This window comes from Crocodylus siamensis, chromosome 5 (genome assembly GCF_052110815.1).
Source record: "Crocodylus siamensis isolate JL-2025a chromosome 5, ASM5211081v1, whole genome shotgun sequence".
Taxonomy (NCBI): domain Eukaryota; kingdom Metazoa; phylum Chordata; order Crocodylia; family Crocodylidae; genus Crocodylus; species Crocodylus siamensis.
Genome location: NC_143399.1, coordinates 206,244,302 through 206,264,347, shown reverse-complemented (window position 1 = coordinate 206,264,347; position 20,046 = coordinate 206,244,302). Strand labels below are relative to the sequence as shown.

Here is a 20,046-nt window from a genome sequence, read left to right as displayed (position 1 = left end):
TATTAACTTGCATGGGAATGACAATAATACGTAGCCAATCTAAGTGGCTCAGTCCTGGTATTTTGTCTGCAAAGGAGAGGAAATGCCATCTTCCTGGGGCAGAATCTGTTAGCCAATTCTTTGCTTCTCCTTCCCTTTTCTAGGTAATGCTCATGAAACGCCTTGTTCACCAGATTGTGACACTCTTGTGCCAGACGTCACCTCAGGTAAGTCTCATCACTCTCAGATCTCTTCTGTGCAATCCTCTGATCCATGACTGGGGTCAGGTCATCACTGCACCTGGTGCAGCTGCACAAGCCCCTACCAGTTTCCCCTCCCCGGGAAAACAAACTGACGTGACTCCCGAGCCTTTTCCTTCTGTCTCAGCCACTGAAGCCTATCCAGGCAGCTTCCCATCATCCTGCTCTTTTGCCAGAGCGGTGGTGGGAATAAAAAACCCAGTTCTGCAGCAAGGTAATACAGGTAACACAGCCCCTTGGCTCAGTCCTTGTATTTGGTCCCTACTGGAGATGAAACCCCGTCTTCCTGGGGCAGATCCCCTTAGCTGATTCTTTACTTCTCCTTCCCCTTTTAGGTAATGCTCATGAAAAGCCTCATTCTCAAGATCGTGATGCTCTTGTGCCAGACGTCACCTTGGGTAAGTCTTATCACTCTCAGATCTCCTCTGCAATCATCTGGTCCCTGACTGGGGTCAGGTCACCACTGCACCCCATGCAGCTGCACAAGCCCCTACCAGTTTCCCCTCCCCAGGAAAACAAACTGACATGACCCCCGGGCCTTTTCCTTCTGGCTCAGCCACCGAAGCCTATCAAGGCAGCTTCCCATCATTCTGCTCAGTGGTAATCAAAAGGCCATTTCTACAGCAGGTAAGACAGTGGTTCATCTGCCTTCTCCAGTTGTGTCCTGTCCCAATGATCAAACTGCTAATGAGGAAGATTAATTTAGGGTACTTGAATGGCCAGACAGGTCTGCCATGTTTGTTTTGGAGTCCCCGTGTATGTGGCAGCCAGTGTGAGGCAGCTAAGTGTGAGGTTCTGCACTGTGATGAGGATGGAAAGACAATCATAGACTCAAGACTTGTCCCCTTGACCATCTCAAATAACCTCTTGATACACTCTAGGCCCCCTTGAAAAATGCCATATATTGGTTTTCACTCATTGTTTGACTACACACTAATCCTAGAGCAACTCTTCAGCCTTGAAGAGCTCAGACACCGTAGCTCAGACTGTTAGCAGGTCAGGATGGTGTGACCATTGCGGGTTCGTATCTACTATTCCTGGGTTTATCTTCTGAATCCTACTTGCACACTTCTCCATGATAACCTTGTAGGACATGAAGAAATTTCAAATGGTCTGAGGGCACCCCAGAGGGCCACAGGACCCTGGTTGATAATCGGTGATCTGTTTGCTCTGTGCCTCTTTGCCCGTCTGTATAGCATAGTTACTAGGGATAATTAAGAACTGTATACCAATTCCATTCATCATTCCTGCCTGTTGAAAGACGTTGGGACCATCAGGCTTGTTCCCACCCCACAGGGAACCACAGGAACTCAGAGCTGATAATTGTCCTTTTTGGGAAAGCATGGTGGTAGGAGAAGGGAACACCCTCTTTGGACAGAACCAATTCAAGTCCTGACTCAGGGCATGGGCAGTAAGCATGACATGTGAACTAGGACAAGGCATGCACAAGGTGCAGGGAATGGTGTTGATCAACAGCCCAGACCTGTTTAACCTCCACACCTGCAATGCAGAACCCTACCTTTCAGTCAAGCACCAACATTAGGATCCCTGTAAAGTGTGTGAATACCTGCATTTGCTTTACAGAATGATGCCAGAGCCCTCAAATAGGAATCCACAGTGTCAATCACCTTGTGCCCAGCTCTGGTTCTTCTGAGCTATTTGCAACAGAAGACATGCTCTGGTATATTTCCATATGGAGAAAACATATGAAAGCTGAAAGCTGGCATTGTTCAATGGAGGTGAGGGGGAAGCTGGAGTCTAGCAAGGTTGAAAACCCCTGCAAAATTTAAAAGGTGATGATTAAGGTTTCCAAGACAAGTGCCCAAGATTTGTATCTGCACAGATCATGTTACCTATAACAGAATGACCCATGGCCAGATCAAAATCCAACTGACAACTGACACCCAGGAAGAAGCCAAGCTATTACATGGGTACTTTGCATCTGTCTTTCATCAGTCCCATGGGACACCCATGCCCACTATGGGACAGGTAGGTCTGGGTGAGGGAGATCCCCTGCCCTCCATCAGCGCTGACCTCGTAAAGGAACACCTTGAGAGGCTGGATACCTCCAAGTCAGCTGACCATGACAATCTACATCCTAGGGTGCTCAAGGAGCTGGCGAGCATCATAGCCCAGCCTCTGGCATGGGTCTTTGAGAACTCCTGGTGCTCTGATGTAGTGCCCAAAGACTGGTAGAAGACCAATGTGGTGCTGATCTTCAAGAAGGGGAGGAAAGTGTATCCAGAAAACTATAAGCCCATCAGTCTGACTTCCATCCTGGGGAAGGTCTTAGAAACATTTATTAAAGAGGCCATCCTTAATGGACTGGCTGACACCAACATCCTGAGGGATAGCCAGCATGGGTTTGTTGCAGGTAGGTCTTGCTTGACCAATCTCATTTCCTTTTATGACCAGGTGACCTATCACCTGGACGATGGAGAATAGATTGATGTCATATATCTTGACTTCAAAAAAGCCTTCGATCTGGTATCCCACTATCACCTCTTGGCAAAATTGGCCAATTGTGGCCTTGAGCCCCCCATGATCTGTTGGCTGGGAAATTGGCTCCCTGGTCAGACTCAAAGGGTGGTAATTGATGGAAGTCAATCATCATGGTGCCCTGTGACCAGTGGGGTCCCCCAAGGATCTGTCCTTGGACCTATATTGTTCCACATCTTCATTAATAAAGATATGGTCATTGGAGTCAGAAGCAGACTTGCCAAGTTCACCGATGACACAAAACTGTGGGGCAAAGCGTCCATACCTGAAGACAGGCAGGTGATCCATACCTGAAGACAGGCAGGCTGACGTGGACAGGCTCAGCAAATGGGCGGACAAGAACCTGATTGCTCTCTTTTCTCCATGTCGCCAACCCCATTCTCTCCTGCCACAACTTGATGTTTCTCAGGGTAAGGGGACGGACCGCAGGACACTCTGTGGCCCAGGATCCCTCGGAGGTCACTTCATGGGGCTCCACCACCCCTGCATCCTGACCTCATGCCACCTTCGGTGTGTCCCTCCTCTATTGGTCTTGTTCCCCAGCCATGGGATGACACCCCCAGGCCTGCCCCTAAGTGGCCTTGACCCCCTGTCATGGTGATCACCAGTAAGCTCAGCCCCACAGCCTTCCTCGTCTACTCCCCTCCCTTCAAGGAACGGAGAATCAATGAAAACTCTAGCCTCACTGAGGCCTCCCTTCAGCCTCAATCTGCAGGCACACCAGTATCTGGGGGAACGTTTGTTCACCAGAGCGGCCAAAGGGATGATTTGAAACAGTTATAAACTCCTGCAAGACCAATTCAGGCTGGCCATAAGGAAGAATTTCTTTACTGTCCGAGCCCCCAAGGTCTGAAACAGTCTGCCATCGGAGGTGGTTCAAGCACCTACATTGAACACCTTCAAGAGTAAATTGGATTCTTATCTTGCTGGGATCCTATGACCCCAGCTGACTTCCTGCCCTTCAGGTGGGGGGATGGACTCAATGATCTTCCAAAGTCCCTTCCAGCCCTAATGTCTAATGTCAATGAAAACCTTTCAAGCACCTGCATGTAGCCCTAATCAACTCCTGTCATGCCATTCCTTGAAATCCTGCTGCTATCCCATTAAATCAAGATCTCTTTGATACAATGACAATGACATCATGAAGTCCTGTCCAGCTCTACTTTCCTATGTTCCTGTGTTGGACAGACACTTGGCTGGGATGGTTTAATAAGAAAGAATCCTGCCTGAAGCAGGGGGATGGACTAGATGACCATGTGAAGTCCCTTCTAACCTTGTAGTTTTATGACTGAGCTCATGGAGTAACATGTGACAGCAGTAACATGACAGCATGAAGATTAAGTCGACTTAGACCCCCTCCATGCAGCACTCATGTCCCTAGAGCCCTGCTGGCTTTTGTACTGGCTGCATCAGGGATCTCCTTTGTATTTAAATGTTAAACTAGTCTAACACACCCCCATGGCTCAGTCCCAGTATTTTATTTGCACTGGAGAGGAAAACCCATCCTCCTGTGGCAGATCCTGTTAGCCAATTGTCTGCTTCTCCTTCCCCTTCTAGGTAATGCTCATGAAATGCCACATTCACCAGACTGTGACGCTCTTGTGCAAGAACTCACCACAGGTAAGTCTCATCTCTTTCAGATCTCCTATGCACAATCCTCTGATCTCCTGCTGGGGTCAGGTCATCCTAGCACCTCCATGCAGCTGCACCAGCCCCTACCAGTTTTCCCTCTTTGGAAAAACAAACTCACCTCACTGCCCAGCTTTCTACTTCCAGCTCAGCCACTGAAGCCTATCAAGGCAGTGTCCCATCATCTTGCTCTTTTCTCAGATCACTGGTGGAAATCAAAAGGCCAGTTCCACAGTAGGTAAAAGCAGGATTCATCTGCCTTCTCCAATCATGGCAGGGCATGACTGCTTCCCTGTTACAATGATCAAACCTCTAATGAGGGAGATGCATTTAGAGCACTTGAATGGCCTGAGAGTGTGAGCATGAATGTTTTGGAGCCCACATGTATGTGGCATCAAGTGTGAGGCAGCTAAGTGTGAAGTTCTGCAAAGTGATGAGGATGGAAAGACAACCATAGATTCAAGACTTGTGCCCTTGACCATCTCAAGGAATCTCTTGATATACTGTGGGCCCCTTTGAGAAATGCCAGCTCTTACTTCTCACTCATTTTTTGACTACACATAAATCCTAAAGCCAATCTTCTGTTTCAAAGAGCTCAGAAAGCTCAGCTCAGATTATCAGCAGTGCAGGATGATTTTATAACTGTGGGTTGGTATCTACAATCCCTGGGTTTCTCTTCTGAATCATGCTTGCACACTTTGCAGAGCTTACATTGTAGGGCACTCTGAAGAACTCATTCAAAGGGTCTCAAGGCACCCCAGTGGGACACAGCTCCCTGATTTAGAACCAGTGGTCTGTTTACTCTGGGCTTCTGAGCCCCTCAAGATGTTAGTTTGAGGCAATTAAGAATTGTATACCAATCCCACTCAGAATTTCTGCCTGTAGAGATGAGTGACTGTTACGCTTGTGCCCTCCTCCTCAGATGACCACAGGAACTCAGAGCTGAGAATCATCCTTGTTGGCAAAAGCGGTGGTGGGAGAAGTGCAACTGGAAACACCCTCCTTGGGCAGAACCTGTTCAAATCCCAACTTGGGGCAAAGGCAGTAACCATGAGGTGTGAGAAAGGACAAGGCATGCACAGGGGGCAAGGAATCATGGTGATCGACACCCCAGATCTGTTTAACCCACTTAGCTGCAATGCAGAAATCTATGAAGAAGTCAAGCACTGCCTCGCACTCTCCCAGCCGGGACCCCACGCGGTGGTGCTGGTGACCCAGCTGGGCCGTTACACTGAGGAGGACAAGGCAGCTGTGAAGAGGGTCCAGGATGTGTTTGGGAAGGAAGTCCTGAAGCACACAATCATCTTATTCACCCGGAAAGAAGACTTGGGAAATGGGTCCCTGAGGGACTATGTGACACAATTACGCAACAAAGATCTTCAGGCCCTGATCCAGAAGTGTGGGAAGCGATTCTGTGCCTTCAACAACAGAGCAACAGGAGAAGAACGGGATGAGCAGGTCAATGAGCTGATGGACATGATCCAGAAGATGGTCTGGCAGAATGGAGGTGGCTGTTATTCCAATGAGATGCATCTGGAACCAAGCATAACTGAAGAGAAATTGAGATACCCCATGAAAGGATGCAATACAGCCAGGGTACAGGTTGAGAAATGGACCTCTAAAAAATGTTTGGGGATTATTTTTGCTTTTTGTGTTGCAGTTCTTATTATTGTCCTTCTTGTTTTACTTCTTTAGACATTAATTGTATGTCATCTCAGTTCTCCAGCCAGCATCACCCCAATGTTACTATTATTAATCATGTTTATTGTGCTGATGCTTAAGAGCCAATCAAACAGACGCCTGCTATGCCTCATCGGTGTAGCACTTTTGTACTAAACACAGTTCAGGTGATTAGTACTTTCTCTTTACTAAAATATACAGAAGAACAGTTTAATTTTGCTGGGTCTGCTCCCAACTGCAGCTCACCTGGGTTTACAAAGTTTATCTCCTTTGCAGAAAAAGAGGCTACAGAGGGGAAGAGCATAACATAATATCAGGTCTCACTGAGTCTAAAGGTTGTCCCAGTGATGAACAACAAAAACTGCTGCTCTTTGACACAGAGGGCAGGGCCTAAGGTAGAAGGCTTAATCTACAGCAAAACAAATTCAAATAAAATCTCAGGAAGTATTTTCTGCCTGCAAGAGCAGCAGGACAGTGAGACAAACTACCTGACAAGCTGTGGGACCTCCTTTGTTGAAGGATTTCCAATAGAGGCTGGACATGTGTTTGTGCAGGATGAATCCAGGTGCATGAACCAGATGACCCCTGAGGCCCCTTCCACCTCTAGGATTTTGTGCTCTCCATGTATGTAAGTGGATAATGCAGATTTGGGCCAATGTAGTTGTTCCCAATGAAACTTTGCAGCTGTATGTTTTAACTGGCTTCTGGGCAGTACCTTAGATTTACTGCCGGGTATCAGAGAATATAATTTGTACAGAGACTTGGATGGATCTGTGTAATATCTTCAGTCATCACAACAGTTCTAATTCTGAAGCACCAAGCATGGCATCTTTGTCATGAAACATAAGGTCCTGACTCTCTCAAGCTCACAGTCAGGCATGGTGTAACAAGGTGTAATTTATTTTGATATTTTGCAAGACATCAGCAATGTGCCCGTGAAGTCCATTTGTGGTAATGTACAGTTAGAGAAGCTGATAGATACAGAACCAAGAGAAGAAATAGGAAAAGCAAAAGAGAAAGACAGTGACACCAGGCCCCCTTGTAGACCTTTGGGTTTAGCATTGGTGACTGTGGGCATTTCATAGATTCATAGATTCACAGATGCTAGGGTCAGAAGGGACCTCAATAGATCATCGAGTCCGACCCCCTGCATGAGCAGGAAAGAGTGCTGGGCCTACATTACCCCAGCTAGATACACATCTAGCCTTCGCTTGAAGACCCCCAGGGTAGGGGAGAGCACCACCTCCCTTGGGAGCCCGTTCCAGACCTTGGCCACTCGAACTGTGAAGAAGTTCCTCCTAATATCCAATCTAAATCTGCTCTCTTCTAGCTTGTGGCCATTATTTCTTGTAACCCCCGGGGGGGCCTTGGTGAATAAATACTCAGCAATTCCCTTCTGCGCCCCCCTGATGAACTTATAGGCAGCCACCAGGTCGCCTCTCAACCTTCTCTTGCGGAGGCTGAAAAGGTCCAGTTTCCACATGACCCTGGAAAGTGGGTCTAGGGCTGTATGTCATTCCAAGCTTGTCCATCATTGACAGTGCTTGTCTCAATTGCAGTCTTCCTCCTGCAGGCAAGCAGTCTTGGTAAAGGGAGTTTTGATGCCTGGACAGAGCTCTGGCTCCATCAGCTTCTCATAACAGAGGAAAATACATCCTTGAGCTTAAAGTGCTGAGGCGGGGGGAGTCAAAATGTATTTGTACCCCCTTTGATTCCTGCTCCATCCAAACAAAAAACAGTACCTTCCCATGGCAGCAACATTTTTATTCAGGCAGCAGTGATGGAATATATTGATGTCATGACTCATTATAATATGTCTGATTCCTTCTAAGCTCTTCATCCCACAGCTGTTAATAATCCTCTCTCCTTTTTAACTGTTTTGATTTGCACTAGTCAAACTATTTTTTCTTCTGTTGTTCTGCTGTCTGTTCATGGGTCCTGGTTATTTAGTCCCCATTGCACAGCCCTGCAGGTTGTTTTTAACTCTAACAAAAATTATCAGCTCAGGTGCAGAAATAATTTTCAGTGAAGTACTGGATGTGTTGTCAAGATGCTCAAGAAAGCTGTATATTATTTTATGAATCTGAAAAAAGAGATGGATATTTAATTCTAATGACTACCAGATAAATTAAACATATTTTAATTCATTTTTTTTTTGGCCTAGTTTGTTCTGTCTCAGCTACATGAAAGCGCATTCCAATAAAGTTCTTGCAGTGTCCGGACAATAACTGTTTCTTTGTCTCTGTGATGTGCCTGTGGCAAACTAAAGGGGTGGTTTTCATGTTTAAGGTGTTATGCTTGGTAGTTGTGTGATGGTTGTTCATGAAGTATTTAGGATGGAATATCTCATATGACAGTTGTTCATGAAATGTTTAAGGATGGCTTGGATTGGGATGATCCTTCCTAAAGCAAGGGTTTGGACTAAAAGTGACCTCCTACATCCCTTTCAGGTCTATTTTTTATGATTCTATGAACTGAAACTAAGAAGGATAGGAAAAAAATTGAATTTGAGTTCAGAAAGTTCTTAATATACTGGAAAGTAGGGGTGTGCAAAGCTTTGGTCGCCAATTCAATTTGGAGAAGATTCAGCCTGATTCAGCAGCCAAATCACTGAATCGGGAGACCCATTAAAAGTCCTGAATTCTTTCAAAGAATCCAAATTGATTCAGAAGAGATTTGGAGAAGATTCAGCAATTTGGCAATTCGGAAAGGTGGTCTTGTAAGGAAACAGAACCTGAGAAGAGGGAGGTGGGGAGGAGAAGGGGAAAGACTGTTCTTATATTGACAACTGTAGCTGGCCAGTGACTGTGATTTTTCTCTGAGTTGTCTTTCAATCACAGTGCTCTGTGGGAGGGAAGTTGAAACAGTGAAGCCTTCCTCTTCCTTTTGTGAGCTGTCTGTTTGGAAACAACAGTGTGTGAAAGGTATTGGTTGAAGTGGCTGGCTTCCTAGTCACTGTCTTGCTAGTCTCTCTTCTTGGAAATGATTGGATACACCTTTCCAATATATTACTGATAGAAGATATTTTACAGATAGAAAATATAGTAAACGGATAGAAGATATAGTACAGATAGAAGATGTGACGGGCCAGTAGGGGGTGGTCCTGCATTGCTTCACCCACCCGACCACCTTCCAGGCCCTGAGTGCCTCCCTGGGTTACCTCATGTCCAGTTAACCCACTTCCTGGAGCACACCTGCAAGCCTAGGGGTAACGCCACCACCACCCAGAGTCTGGACTGATCTGGGACCTGCACCCTCTGGGAAACACAAGCCTAGTAGTCCTTGAGGGTACTTAACCCACTGCAAGAACTTGTGGCACTTCCCTCAGTCTGAAGCACAGATAGTGGTCTCCCTTAGTCAGCCAAACCAAGGAGACCCTAAGGCATACTCTAGACCTCCTCCCAATAAGTCTCCCACACTAGATACAAAGAAGAACTTTATTAATTACAAGGAGTAGGTTCAAAATAGGGTACAAGTTAGAGCAATATCTGAGAAATACCACAAGAGAAGGCTAAGAGGGGATCTAATGGCCATCTATAAAATTACTACGGGGGACCGGAGGGGAATGGGTGAGACCCTGTTCTCTTGAGCGCCTCCCAGAGTAACAAGGAATAATGGCCACAAGTTGATTAATAGTAGATTCAGGCTAGACATCAGGAGGCACTACTTCACAGTCAGGGCAGCCAGGATCTGGAACCAGCTTCCAAGGGAAGTGGTGGTAGCTCCTACCTTAGGGGTCTTTAAAAGCAGGCTTGATAACTACCTAGGTGGGGCCATATGAGTTTAAACTACCAGGGGCCATATGAGCCAAGAATTCATTCCTGCCCAGGGCAGCAGGTCAGACTTGATGAATTGCTCAGGTCCCCTCCAACCCTACATCTATGAAATTATGAACCTTAGAGCAAATGGTGGCATGGTAGCCTTTGATCACACATCTGAGTTACTGCAAGATATAGATCTAATTAGATCACAAGTAGCTTACTCACAAGTACCATACAGAGGAGATTTTCTCTGGAGGCAAACAGTTCCTTGACCATGAGTTTCAAGAAAAAGAAAAAGAGAGAGTTTCAGATGGTCCAGCTTCTCTGTGAGTTTTCATCATGGCTGCTGCCCCTCCTGGGCAGTCCTTCACTTACATAGCCCTTATGACCTCATTTGCCTGGTCCAATGAAGGCCAGCAACTGTTGACTGACAGCCAATCAATTTGAAATGCATCACTGGTTGCTGGGCAGACTGGAAGGGTCTTTAGCCCCCTCCCAGTCATTCTGGCTTTACTTAGAACAATAGGGAGTTTAAGCCCCGCATCCAGGTGTGTGAGACCAGTCACATAGGCAGAGGGAGCAGGTTTCCCCCTCCCTCAGGAATGTATCCAGCTCAGGTTACAACTCAGGGTTACCTGAAGCTGATAGGAACCAGATGTATCTGCCCTCTGCAGTGACCATGGTAACCATATTGTCAGATAGCAGAGTTTGGGGAGAGACAGAGATGGTATTCTACCACAGAAGATACAATATAGATAGAAGATATAGTACAGATAGAAGGTATAGTAAACAGATAAAAGATATAGTACCGATACAGATAGAAGATGTATTACACGTTCACACACATATATTAAACAGATAGAAGATTACACACATACACACGTTAAACACATACAAGATATATCACACCCACACACACTTTCCAGTACAGCAAACATTATGAAACATGATGGAAAGGTTGGTGCCAGGTCTTCTGGCAGGGAAGGGAGAGGGACTAGAGGGCTGGGGAGGAGAGCTGCAAATTACCCCCTCCCCCAAAAAACATAGACACACCCTCTTTCTGGCAGCGATTAGTCTTCTTCTGCCAGTGGGAGCAAGGAGGTGGAAGCAGTACCTATCCCTGCACTTGCACCACCTCCACTAACACCAGAAATAGCTACCAGCACTAGCACTAGCACTAGGCTCCTCCACCCCAATTTCAGCTCCCAGCAAGAGCCTCCCAATGCTGGAGGAGGGAAATCTGAGTTTGTGCTGCACACCCCTCAAAGTTTAATAGTTTCATAGTTTTATAGTAGCTAGGGCCAGGAGTGACCTCAACAGATCATCTAGCCTGACCCCTTGCCACAGGCAGGAATGAATGCTGGGTTCACAAGACCCCAGACAGGTGATCATCCAACCTCCTCTTGAATTTGCCCAAGGTAGGGGTGAGGACCACTTCCCTGGGAAGTTGGTTCCAGATTTTGGACACCCTAACAGTAAAATATTGCCTTCTGATCTCTAACATAAACCTGTTCTCCATCAGCTTATTACCATTGTTCCTCATCATCCCAGGGGATGCTGGGGAGAAAAGGGCTCTACCTATTCACTGTTGATCTCCCTTGATGAGTTTGTAGGCAGCCACCAGGTCCCCCCTCAGCCTCGTCTTGCCAAGGCTGAACAGGTTCAGGTCCATCAGTCTCTCCTCATAGGGCTTGTCTCACCAAGTGGGTGGCCCTCCTCTGTACCCTCTCCAGGCTGGCCACATCCATTTTGAAGTGTGGTGCACAGAACTGGACACAGTATTCCAACTGCATCCTGACCAGGGTCGCATAGAGGGGGAGTATCACCTCTCTGGACGAGCTTGAGATACACCCTTGGATGCATGACAAAGTATGGCTGACCTTGCTGGCTGTGGTCTGGCATTGGTGGCTCATGTTCATCTTGGAGTCAATAGTCACATTCTACCTCTGTGCTTTCAAGGAGGGAATTCCCCAGCTTGTATGTATTCTGTGGATTCCTTCTCCAAGGTGCAGCACTGTGGCAGAAAGCCACCTTGGTTTCTTCCCAAAATCTCTGCCCTGTGACAACGTGATTAGATGGGCCAGCACAAAGGATTCACACCTCAGCCTGTCTCTTTAGGTAACCTGAGCTGGCTGCATTCCTGAGGGAGGGGGGAAACCTGCTCCCTCTGCCTATGTGACTTGCATCAATTACCTGGGTCGGGGGTTTCTACCTGGGGAGCTGGAATCTTCCCGGTGACAGGTGATGTATTACAAATTGGTTGGCTGACAGCCAACTGGGGCTGACCTCCACTGGACCAGGTGAATGAGGTCACAGGAGCTATATAAGTTAGGACGGGCTAGGAGGCGGCCTCTCTTCAGCCATGAAGTGAAGCAGCAGCCATGCGGGGGACACAGAGAAGCCTTATCATCTGAAACTAGCTCTCTCTCACCCCAAAACTCATGAGCAAGGAACTTCCTGCCCCCAAAGGGAAACTGCACCTGCCTTTGGAAGATGCTTGTGAGTAAGCTACTTGAGATCTGATTAGATATTTAGCTGGCAGTAACACAGATGCATAATCAAAAGGCTACCTCAGCCACACTGTTTGCTCTTTAGGATTTCTAAGATATTGCTCAATCCTGTACCCAAGTTTATCCTACCCCTTGTAATCAATAAAGTTCTCCTTTTTGACTGGTGTGGGAGTCTTAATGAGGGGTGGGTCTAAATTATGCCTGAGAGACCCCTTAGGTCTGCGGACTAAGGGAGACTTTACTTTTTGCCCCCTGACTTGGGGAAGTGCCCCAAGTGCCTGTACCAGGCTGCATTCCTGAGACAGGCTGAGGTGTGACTCCATTGTGCTGGCCCATCTAATCACGTTGTCACAGGGCAGAGATTTTGGGAAGAAACCATAGTAAAGAATCCAGAGGCTGGGGTGCTGGTAAGAAAGCCAGTAACTGAAAATGTAAATTGAGATGCCAGGGGGTGAGAAGTGTAGCAGGTAAAAGTGGAGAGGCACCTGAGGAGTCAGATGTCAGACAGGTTATAGTGTGTTGTAAATCCAATGTCTATATTGCGTCCATGATTTTTTATATCCAGTAGATTTATGAAGTGTAGTTTGTAGCTGTTGAAGGAAGGAGCTGTGGGATTTGCAGGCCTGGGTTGGTCTCCCTCTCCTTCCTCCACCCCTGCTGTTCCACCTCAGTATTGAGTCACTGGGCCCTGAAGTGGTGTGTGCCTTGGTGGACTAAGTGGCACCACACCAAATGGTCAGCAGCTTGCTCCTCCCTGTTGGTGTCAATGCCGCCATGCTTGAGGGCAAACTTTAGTGTGCCTTTGTACCATTTCCTTTGGCTGCCCTTTGAGCATTGGTCAATAGAGAACTAGGAGGAGATAATCTGGGGAGAGAGGCAATTCTCAGACATCCAGGTGCAGTAGCCTGTCTATTGGAGTTGATTTCTCAAGAGCAAGGCTTCAATACTGGTGGACACAGCTTCATGTAGGATGCTCACACTGATCCAGCAGTCCTCCCATTTGACCCCCAGGATTTAACGCAAGCACCACTGATGAAAGCTCTTGAGTGTATTAATGTGGGAGCACTGGATGGTTCAGGTTTCACTGCAGTAGATGCAGTAGATGTAAACCAGGACCTTTGTTGATTTCTGAAGGTCTCTATTTTCAAAGATACTTTGTTGCAGTTTGAAGAAAGCACCACTGGTGCAGCTGAACCTGTGCTACACTTCTTCATTGATAGTAGCCTGTTTAGAGAGGTAGCTACCGAGATATGGAAAGTATTCCTGTACTCCAGAGCCTCCCTGTCTATGTAGATAGCACAAGGGATGTTCAGCTAGCCTGGGGAGGGTTGATGGATAACCTTCATCTTGGTGATGTTCAAGGACAGGCCAAGTCTCTTACATGAAATGTGGAAGAGATCTAAGGTTGCTTGCACATCCTCCACCTTTGGGATAAAGAGGACATCCCTGGGGATCTCAAGAATGACCATCTAAATGAAGGGGGACAAATCTGACAGTGGGAACTACAGGGGAATTTTCCTTCTGTCCATTGTGGGTAAGATCCTGACCTGCATCCTCATGAACCTCCTCTGTCAAATCACTGCAGATATCCTTCCAGAAACCCAGTGTGGAGTTCAACCATCCTGAGGCAAGAAAAATGTCGGGAGCAAAATCAAGAACCGTCCCTTACCTTCACTGACCAATTTTTCAATTTAAATTGCCAGAACCACAGGCCTGTTAAAAGCCACAAAGGAAGCTCTTCCAGCAGGAACAGGTGTGCCTGTGACACACCCAGATCCTACCAAGACCAAATCAGATTACCTGAGTTGCAAGGGGTGGAGTGTAGGGGAGGCACGGAGCCCCATAGAAGAAGTATCAGCGAAGGCACCCAGTGTCATAGAGCAAAACTGAACAACATTTTCCAGTGAAACCTCAGATTACATGAAGTCATGGAAGGCAGGCAGACCCTGATGTGGCACGCTTAGATGGGCAAGGCATGCTAGCTGTACACAGAGTATACATCTGCCACACACCATAGACCATGGACAGCAGGGGCAGGTGGACCCCATTACCAATGGGGCAGACCATGCCAAGCCACCATCCTCACCAGTCCAGGACACATACTAAGTCCTGCACTGGAGAAGAGCCCTCCCAGTCCCCGTCCCGCCCCTGCCCCCGCTCCCTGATCACAGCCGCCCACATTCCCCTAACCCCACATTCCCCTGCTACAGCACACAGTTCAGAACTTTATTCAGCAGCCCGTGTCCCTGCAACTGGGCAGGCATGGGCCTCTAATATGCTGAGGAAGGTGTTGATGCTAGCAGGGATGTCCTTCACAACAGCAGTGAGAAAGGAGATACAGCACTGCTGCAGGCAGCCGTACACGCAAGTTGGAGGTTGCACAGTAGCCTAGGCTTACTCCCCACACTGTCATAGCTCAGGATCCAAAAGCAAGAGTGCGTATGTCCCCATGGCACCAGAAGAAACAGCAGGTTCAGGGCACAGTGGTTCAGGTATCCCTGCACCTGCACAAACAGCTCATTGTACACCTCCCAGGGCATATGCAGCAGTGGCATGTTGTCATGGGGTCACGTAGGTGCCCCGTGACTGGGATTGAGATTGACAGAGCTGCCAATCACCAGGGCAGCTCAGGTGCTGGTTGCCAGGGCAACCAGGCAGGTCAGGTGGCCAGAAGGGGGCAGGGCCGGGCCTTTATAAACAGCCCAGGCCGGAGCCTGACCAGTAGTTCCCTTCTGGCAGCCGCAGGAGCAAGACCTCTGTGGCTGAGCTGAGCGGCCCGAGTTGGTGGTTGCAGCCTTACCTTGCTGACCGGCTGCGATGATGCCAGGGATGAGAACACCCTAAAGGGAGGTATGGTTGGGAGCCCTAGAGGGGGCTTGGAGTTTACATTATGAGCAGGGAGGCTCTGTGGTGTTTGTGTTATAGCCAGATGGCTCAGGTTTCAGTTATAGTTAACCGGAAGACCAGGTGAGGCTGTAGGGGTGTGAAGAGGCCTCACGGGAGCTCCCCAATAATCTGGGGGTCCCGGGTGCCCAGTAGTGGCACGGTTGAGCGGTGCCAGTCGGGCACTACTGTTTGCGCCGGAGAGGTGTAAGGGCAGTGTTTTGCCCAGTGGGGCAAAAGACCCAGAGAAGGGTCAAGGGGCCAGGCACGGCTGCGGCCACCTGAGCCCCAAGCGCGAGAAGTGCGGTATAGGCCCCAGAGAGGCCGAGGCCCCAGAAGGGGCGGCGAGTGCACACAAAGAGCATGGCATAGGCCCAGAAAGGGGGCAATGGCCGCAGAGAGCATGGCATAGGCCCCAGAGAGGGCGAGGCCCCAGAGGGGGTAGCGAGCGCGCGTGAAGAGCGCAGCGTAGGCCCAGAAGGGGGCAACGGCCGCGAAGAGCGCGTCATAGGCCCCAGAGTGGGGCGGCAGGCTGAGTAGTAGCCCAAGAGCGTAACAGGCCCAGGGACGCAGGTAACAGGGCGGCGGCTACGTGCCTGGCCCAGGGGCACCAGGTGGGTGAAAACCCACGGTGCCAGAGAGGGGCACCAAGGCGGGACGAGCCAAAGGGGTGCCAGAGAGAGCACTAGAGGGCAGGAGGCCAAACAACACCCAGGGAACAGCTGCGAGGCTTGGGGCGTGCTAAAGGGGAGGTGGGAGGCAAACATAGCCCTTAAGGCAGGGGTGCACAGAGGTACCCCATATGGAGTAGGGGCAGGAACATGCATACCGTCCGCTCGGGGATAAAGACAGCCTCCCATATAAACCTAATGGTCATCAAAGTCATGGTGGGCGAGAATCCGAGGGTGCTGAGTCCACCTTGAGTGACGGTAGGGGGCGCTAGGGAGTTCACGGCCGCTCCTAGACCCCACTCCCTCACACATGTTCAGGGTGAAGTGATGGAGTGAGGGGGATAGACTCCAAGAAACCTAACCATTCGCCTGGTCCAGCTGTCCAGGGGCCCCACACACCCCAAGCCTGGGTGCTCTGGGCTGGGTGACAGTTTCATAGTTTCATGGTTGCTCGGGTCGAAAGCGACCTGAGCAGATCATTGAGTCTGACCCCCAGCCATGGCAGAAAAGAGTACTGGGTTCAAACAACCCCAGCAAGGTGTATATTTAGCCTCCTCTTAAAGACCCCCAGGGTAGGAGCCAGAATAACTTCTCTTGAAAGTTGGTTCCAGATCCTAACCACCCTGACAGTGAAGTCACACCTCCTGATATCTAGCCTAAATCTACCCTCCGCCAGCTTGTGACCGTTATTTCTTGTCACTCCTGGTAGTGCTGCCAGGAACAGGGACTACCCAAATGCCTGCTGGTCCCCTCTGACTAGTTTGTAACAGGCCACTAGATCCCCCCTCAACCTTCTCTTGTGAAGGCTGAACAGGTTCAGATCCTGTAGGCTCTCCTCGTAGGGCCTGCCCTGCTGCCCCCAATCATGTGAGTGGCCTCCTCTGGACCCCTTCCATGTTGTCCACATCCCTCTTGAAGTGCAGCGCCCAGAACTGGATTCAGTACTCCAGCTGTGGCCTGAACAGCATCGCATAGAGGGGGGAGATCTGACTGCATCCCCACATTGCTGGCCCATGTTGGTCTTGGCATCAGTAGTGATTCCAAGATCCTTTTCTGCCTCTGCACTGATGAGAAGGGAGTTTCCCAGCTTGTAGGTATGCTGCTGGTTCTTCCTACCTGTGTGCAGCACCTGGAACTTGTCAGTGTTTAAACCCACCCTGTTCTCATCCGCCCACCCCTGTAACCTGTCTAGGTCTGATTGCAGCCTATTCCTCCCACCTAGCATGCCCACATTCCCCCACATCTTAGTGTTGTCAGCAAATTTGAACAGGGTGCTTTTTACTCCCTTGTCCTAGTCACTGATGAAGATGCTGAATAGTGTGGGCCCGAGGACCAAGCCCTGGGGGACCCCACTGCTCACATCCCTCCTGGCTGAAAATGATGCATCCACCACCACTCTCTGGGTGCGGTCCTCCAGCCAGTTAGTGACCCATTTGACTGTGTAAGTGTCAACACAACAGTCACCTAGTTTTTTAATGAGAATGGGGAGAGAGACAGTGTTGAAGGCTGTCCTAAAGTCCAGAAAGACTACGTCCACTGCTACACCCACCTGCTTCTAAGGCCAGGGACTCTTCCTGACCCTTACCCATGGACTTGCAGGGCTCCATGGTCCTACCCATTGCCCCACAGCAGACCCCAACCTGGCCCTGGGAGCACAGGGGGAGTGGGGCCTGGAGCCATAGCAGCAGGTGCTGCCCAGGAGCTTGGCCTGGCCCACCCTGAGAAGGGAGTAGGGAGGAAATCTGCCTGCAGACAGCACCCAGTGTATCACCAGCCTGCAGGAGCAAAGCAGGGAAGCAGGGCTCAGACTGCAGCAACCTGGGCCCAGGCCTCAACCACCAGATTACCATGGTCCATGGGCACCTGTGCAAGGCCAACTCAGGATCTGAGGCCAAGCAGCACATGGTTCCTGGTGCACAGCATCTTATCTGCGAAGTGTTGCAAACTCTCACAAAAGGCATCTGTCTCTTTGCCTCTGCAGGGCCAACATCTGGATGTAAGGGGAGAGCCCACCAGCCCCAGTGGGTATGTGGGCTCTGGGTCACTGCCACCCACCACTGGAGCCATTTGGATGTGCCAGTTACACCAGTGATGCACCCTAGACCAAACCCTCTTGATCCAATGACTGATATTAGTGGGTAGGAACAGAGGAGCAGGATGCATAGGAGCAGAACTGGAGGGGGCAGGTTGTCCCCCAGGTGGAGGCGTGGGACTGTGCACAGTGGGACCACTGGGCCTGAATGAAGGTCCTGGAATGGGAGCACCTAAAGCTGCTCTGGCAGCAGGGTGGTGCTGACCAGCAGACCCTGGACACCCTCCTGGGCTTGGTGGTCATGTCCATGCCTCCCGCTGCCCAGCCCCTGCCCATGGCCCTGCATGGTCCCACCCATTGCTCTGCATCAGACCTCAACCTGGTCCTGGGAGGAGCTCCTCAAGTACCTGCTGCCTGCCAGACTCCCTGGCCCAGGCCCTGCCCCAGACAACTGACACTCACCTGGGCCTAGTACTGCTGCTCCCCCACACCACAAGGCTGAAGACCTGGCCATGCATGAGGCTGCCAGCCAATGGGGTCACCACAGCCTCTGGATCCATGAGGGAACATCCTGAGGCTGGGATGCTGGGCAGTTGCCCCAGAGTTCTACCTCCTAGCCCTTCCTCCCATGGCCCTGTATTCTGGGCTCAAAGACAAAAAAAAATTGTAAAGTGGAGGGGCTCTGTTTGTTGAGGGGGGAAGGGAGCAGAGGGTTTTGACCTTCAGGCCTGGGTTTTGACCTCTGTGCTTAGTTTAAGCTGCATGCTTAGTTTCAATTGTGATCAAGACTTGAACCCAGTGAAAAAGATAAGGTAAAATAGTGTCCCTGACTGAAAATGAATGAGGAAGTTAGGTAACTAAATAGAATAAATATAGCCTGGGAAAAAAGAGGAACAGTCAAAGCAAAACCTACCCCCACCCAAGAATGAAAAGATTATCTTATAATAGAAAATTCCACTTAAGGATGACCATATTTGGTAAACATAAGCAATTTTTAAATGTGCATTAGAACAAAGGCTTAAGCCTAACAAGTGGGAGGGATTTTCCCTCTGTTCTCTTGAGTATCAATTAACAGCCTTTTGGAGAAGCTGGCTACCCTGGTGCCCATGCTTTACCTGTTGCAGGTTGGCACAGACTATTTCTTATGTCTTGTTTCAGGGTTAATGATAGCTTTTAGAGGTGTACCAATGCATATCTTATTAGCACTGATAAAAGGAAAATCAACATTATCAGCAATTGGCTTTTTTGGTTGATGCAGCCAAAAATGTTACCTATACGTGCTCCATGCATGCGTGGAGCCACAGCATGCATGAGGCCAGTAGAGCAGCTAGGGAAAGCTTAGAGAACAGCATCTGGCTAGTAAGTTGCAGGGGGGGATTGGGGAGGGAAAGGAGAGGCAGATCGAGGCCCCCACCATGAAGGAGAGGATGGGGCTGGGGCTGGGGCTGGGGCTGCACAGATGGGGCAGGGCTGAGTGCAGAATGGAACTGCGACTTGTCTGGGAGGCCTAGGGGGGCACACACACCCAGGGGAGACATGGGAGGCAGATGCCTGGCAGATCTATATACAGGGCAAGGATGAGCTGTTGCTGCACACTTGGGGCCAGCACTGGACTCTTCCCAGCAGGAGGGGGATGGGCAGGGTTGTTCTTAGGATTGGGTGGGAGACTGTGGTGCTGGGAGTGGTGTCTACAGGGAAAGCTACAGCCACCCCCCCAAAATCATCTTAGCTCTCCTGTAGCTCCCCTCCCAGTGCTGCTGATGCCTGCCCCACCCTGAGCACAGCCCCAGCCCAAATTTCCTGCTGGTAGAAGCCCAGCTCCAAGCATGCAGTGGCAGCCTGCTCTTGCACCATGCACAGATCTGGGGGACACATGCCCCCCATTCCTTCCCTGGATGTTTGCACAGCAGTTAAAGCCACCCTACCTAAGAGCTGTAGCTGCATCCCACATCCTGCCCCACCCCAGCGGGGCAGCTCCCCTCCCTGCAGGGGCATTGATCTTCCCCTCTGGCCCCTCCGTCCCTCATGCCCCTTGCCCTCCACAGACTTACCAGCCTAACACTGCTCTCTAAGCTACTGGGCTACATATTGGCAATTGATATCAGCCCAAAAAATCTTTATCAGTGCACCCTTAGTAGTTTT

General features: G+C 49.6%; 1 protein-coding gene across 1 annotated transcript in view; it reads left to right on the top strand.

Annotated features, from left to right (window-relative positions):
* LOC149865236 (uncharacterized) overlaps positions 1-8,265 on the top strand; it is a 28,590-nt gene extending 20,325 nt beyond the window's left edge. The window contains exons 10-13 of the mRNA XM_090048105.1: positions 144-206; positions 575-637; positions 4,296-4,358; positions 5,290-8,265. Coding sequence (XP_089904231.1) covers positions 144-206; positions 575-637; positions 4,296-4,358; positions 5,290-6,062 — 962 coding nt within the window. The 3' untranslated portion in view covers positions 6,063-8,265. The remainder of the gene's footprint in view (positions 1-143; positions 207-574; positions 638-4,295; positions 4,359-5,289) is intronic.
* Positions 8,266-20,046: the final 11,781 nt, after the last annotated feature.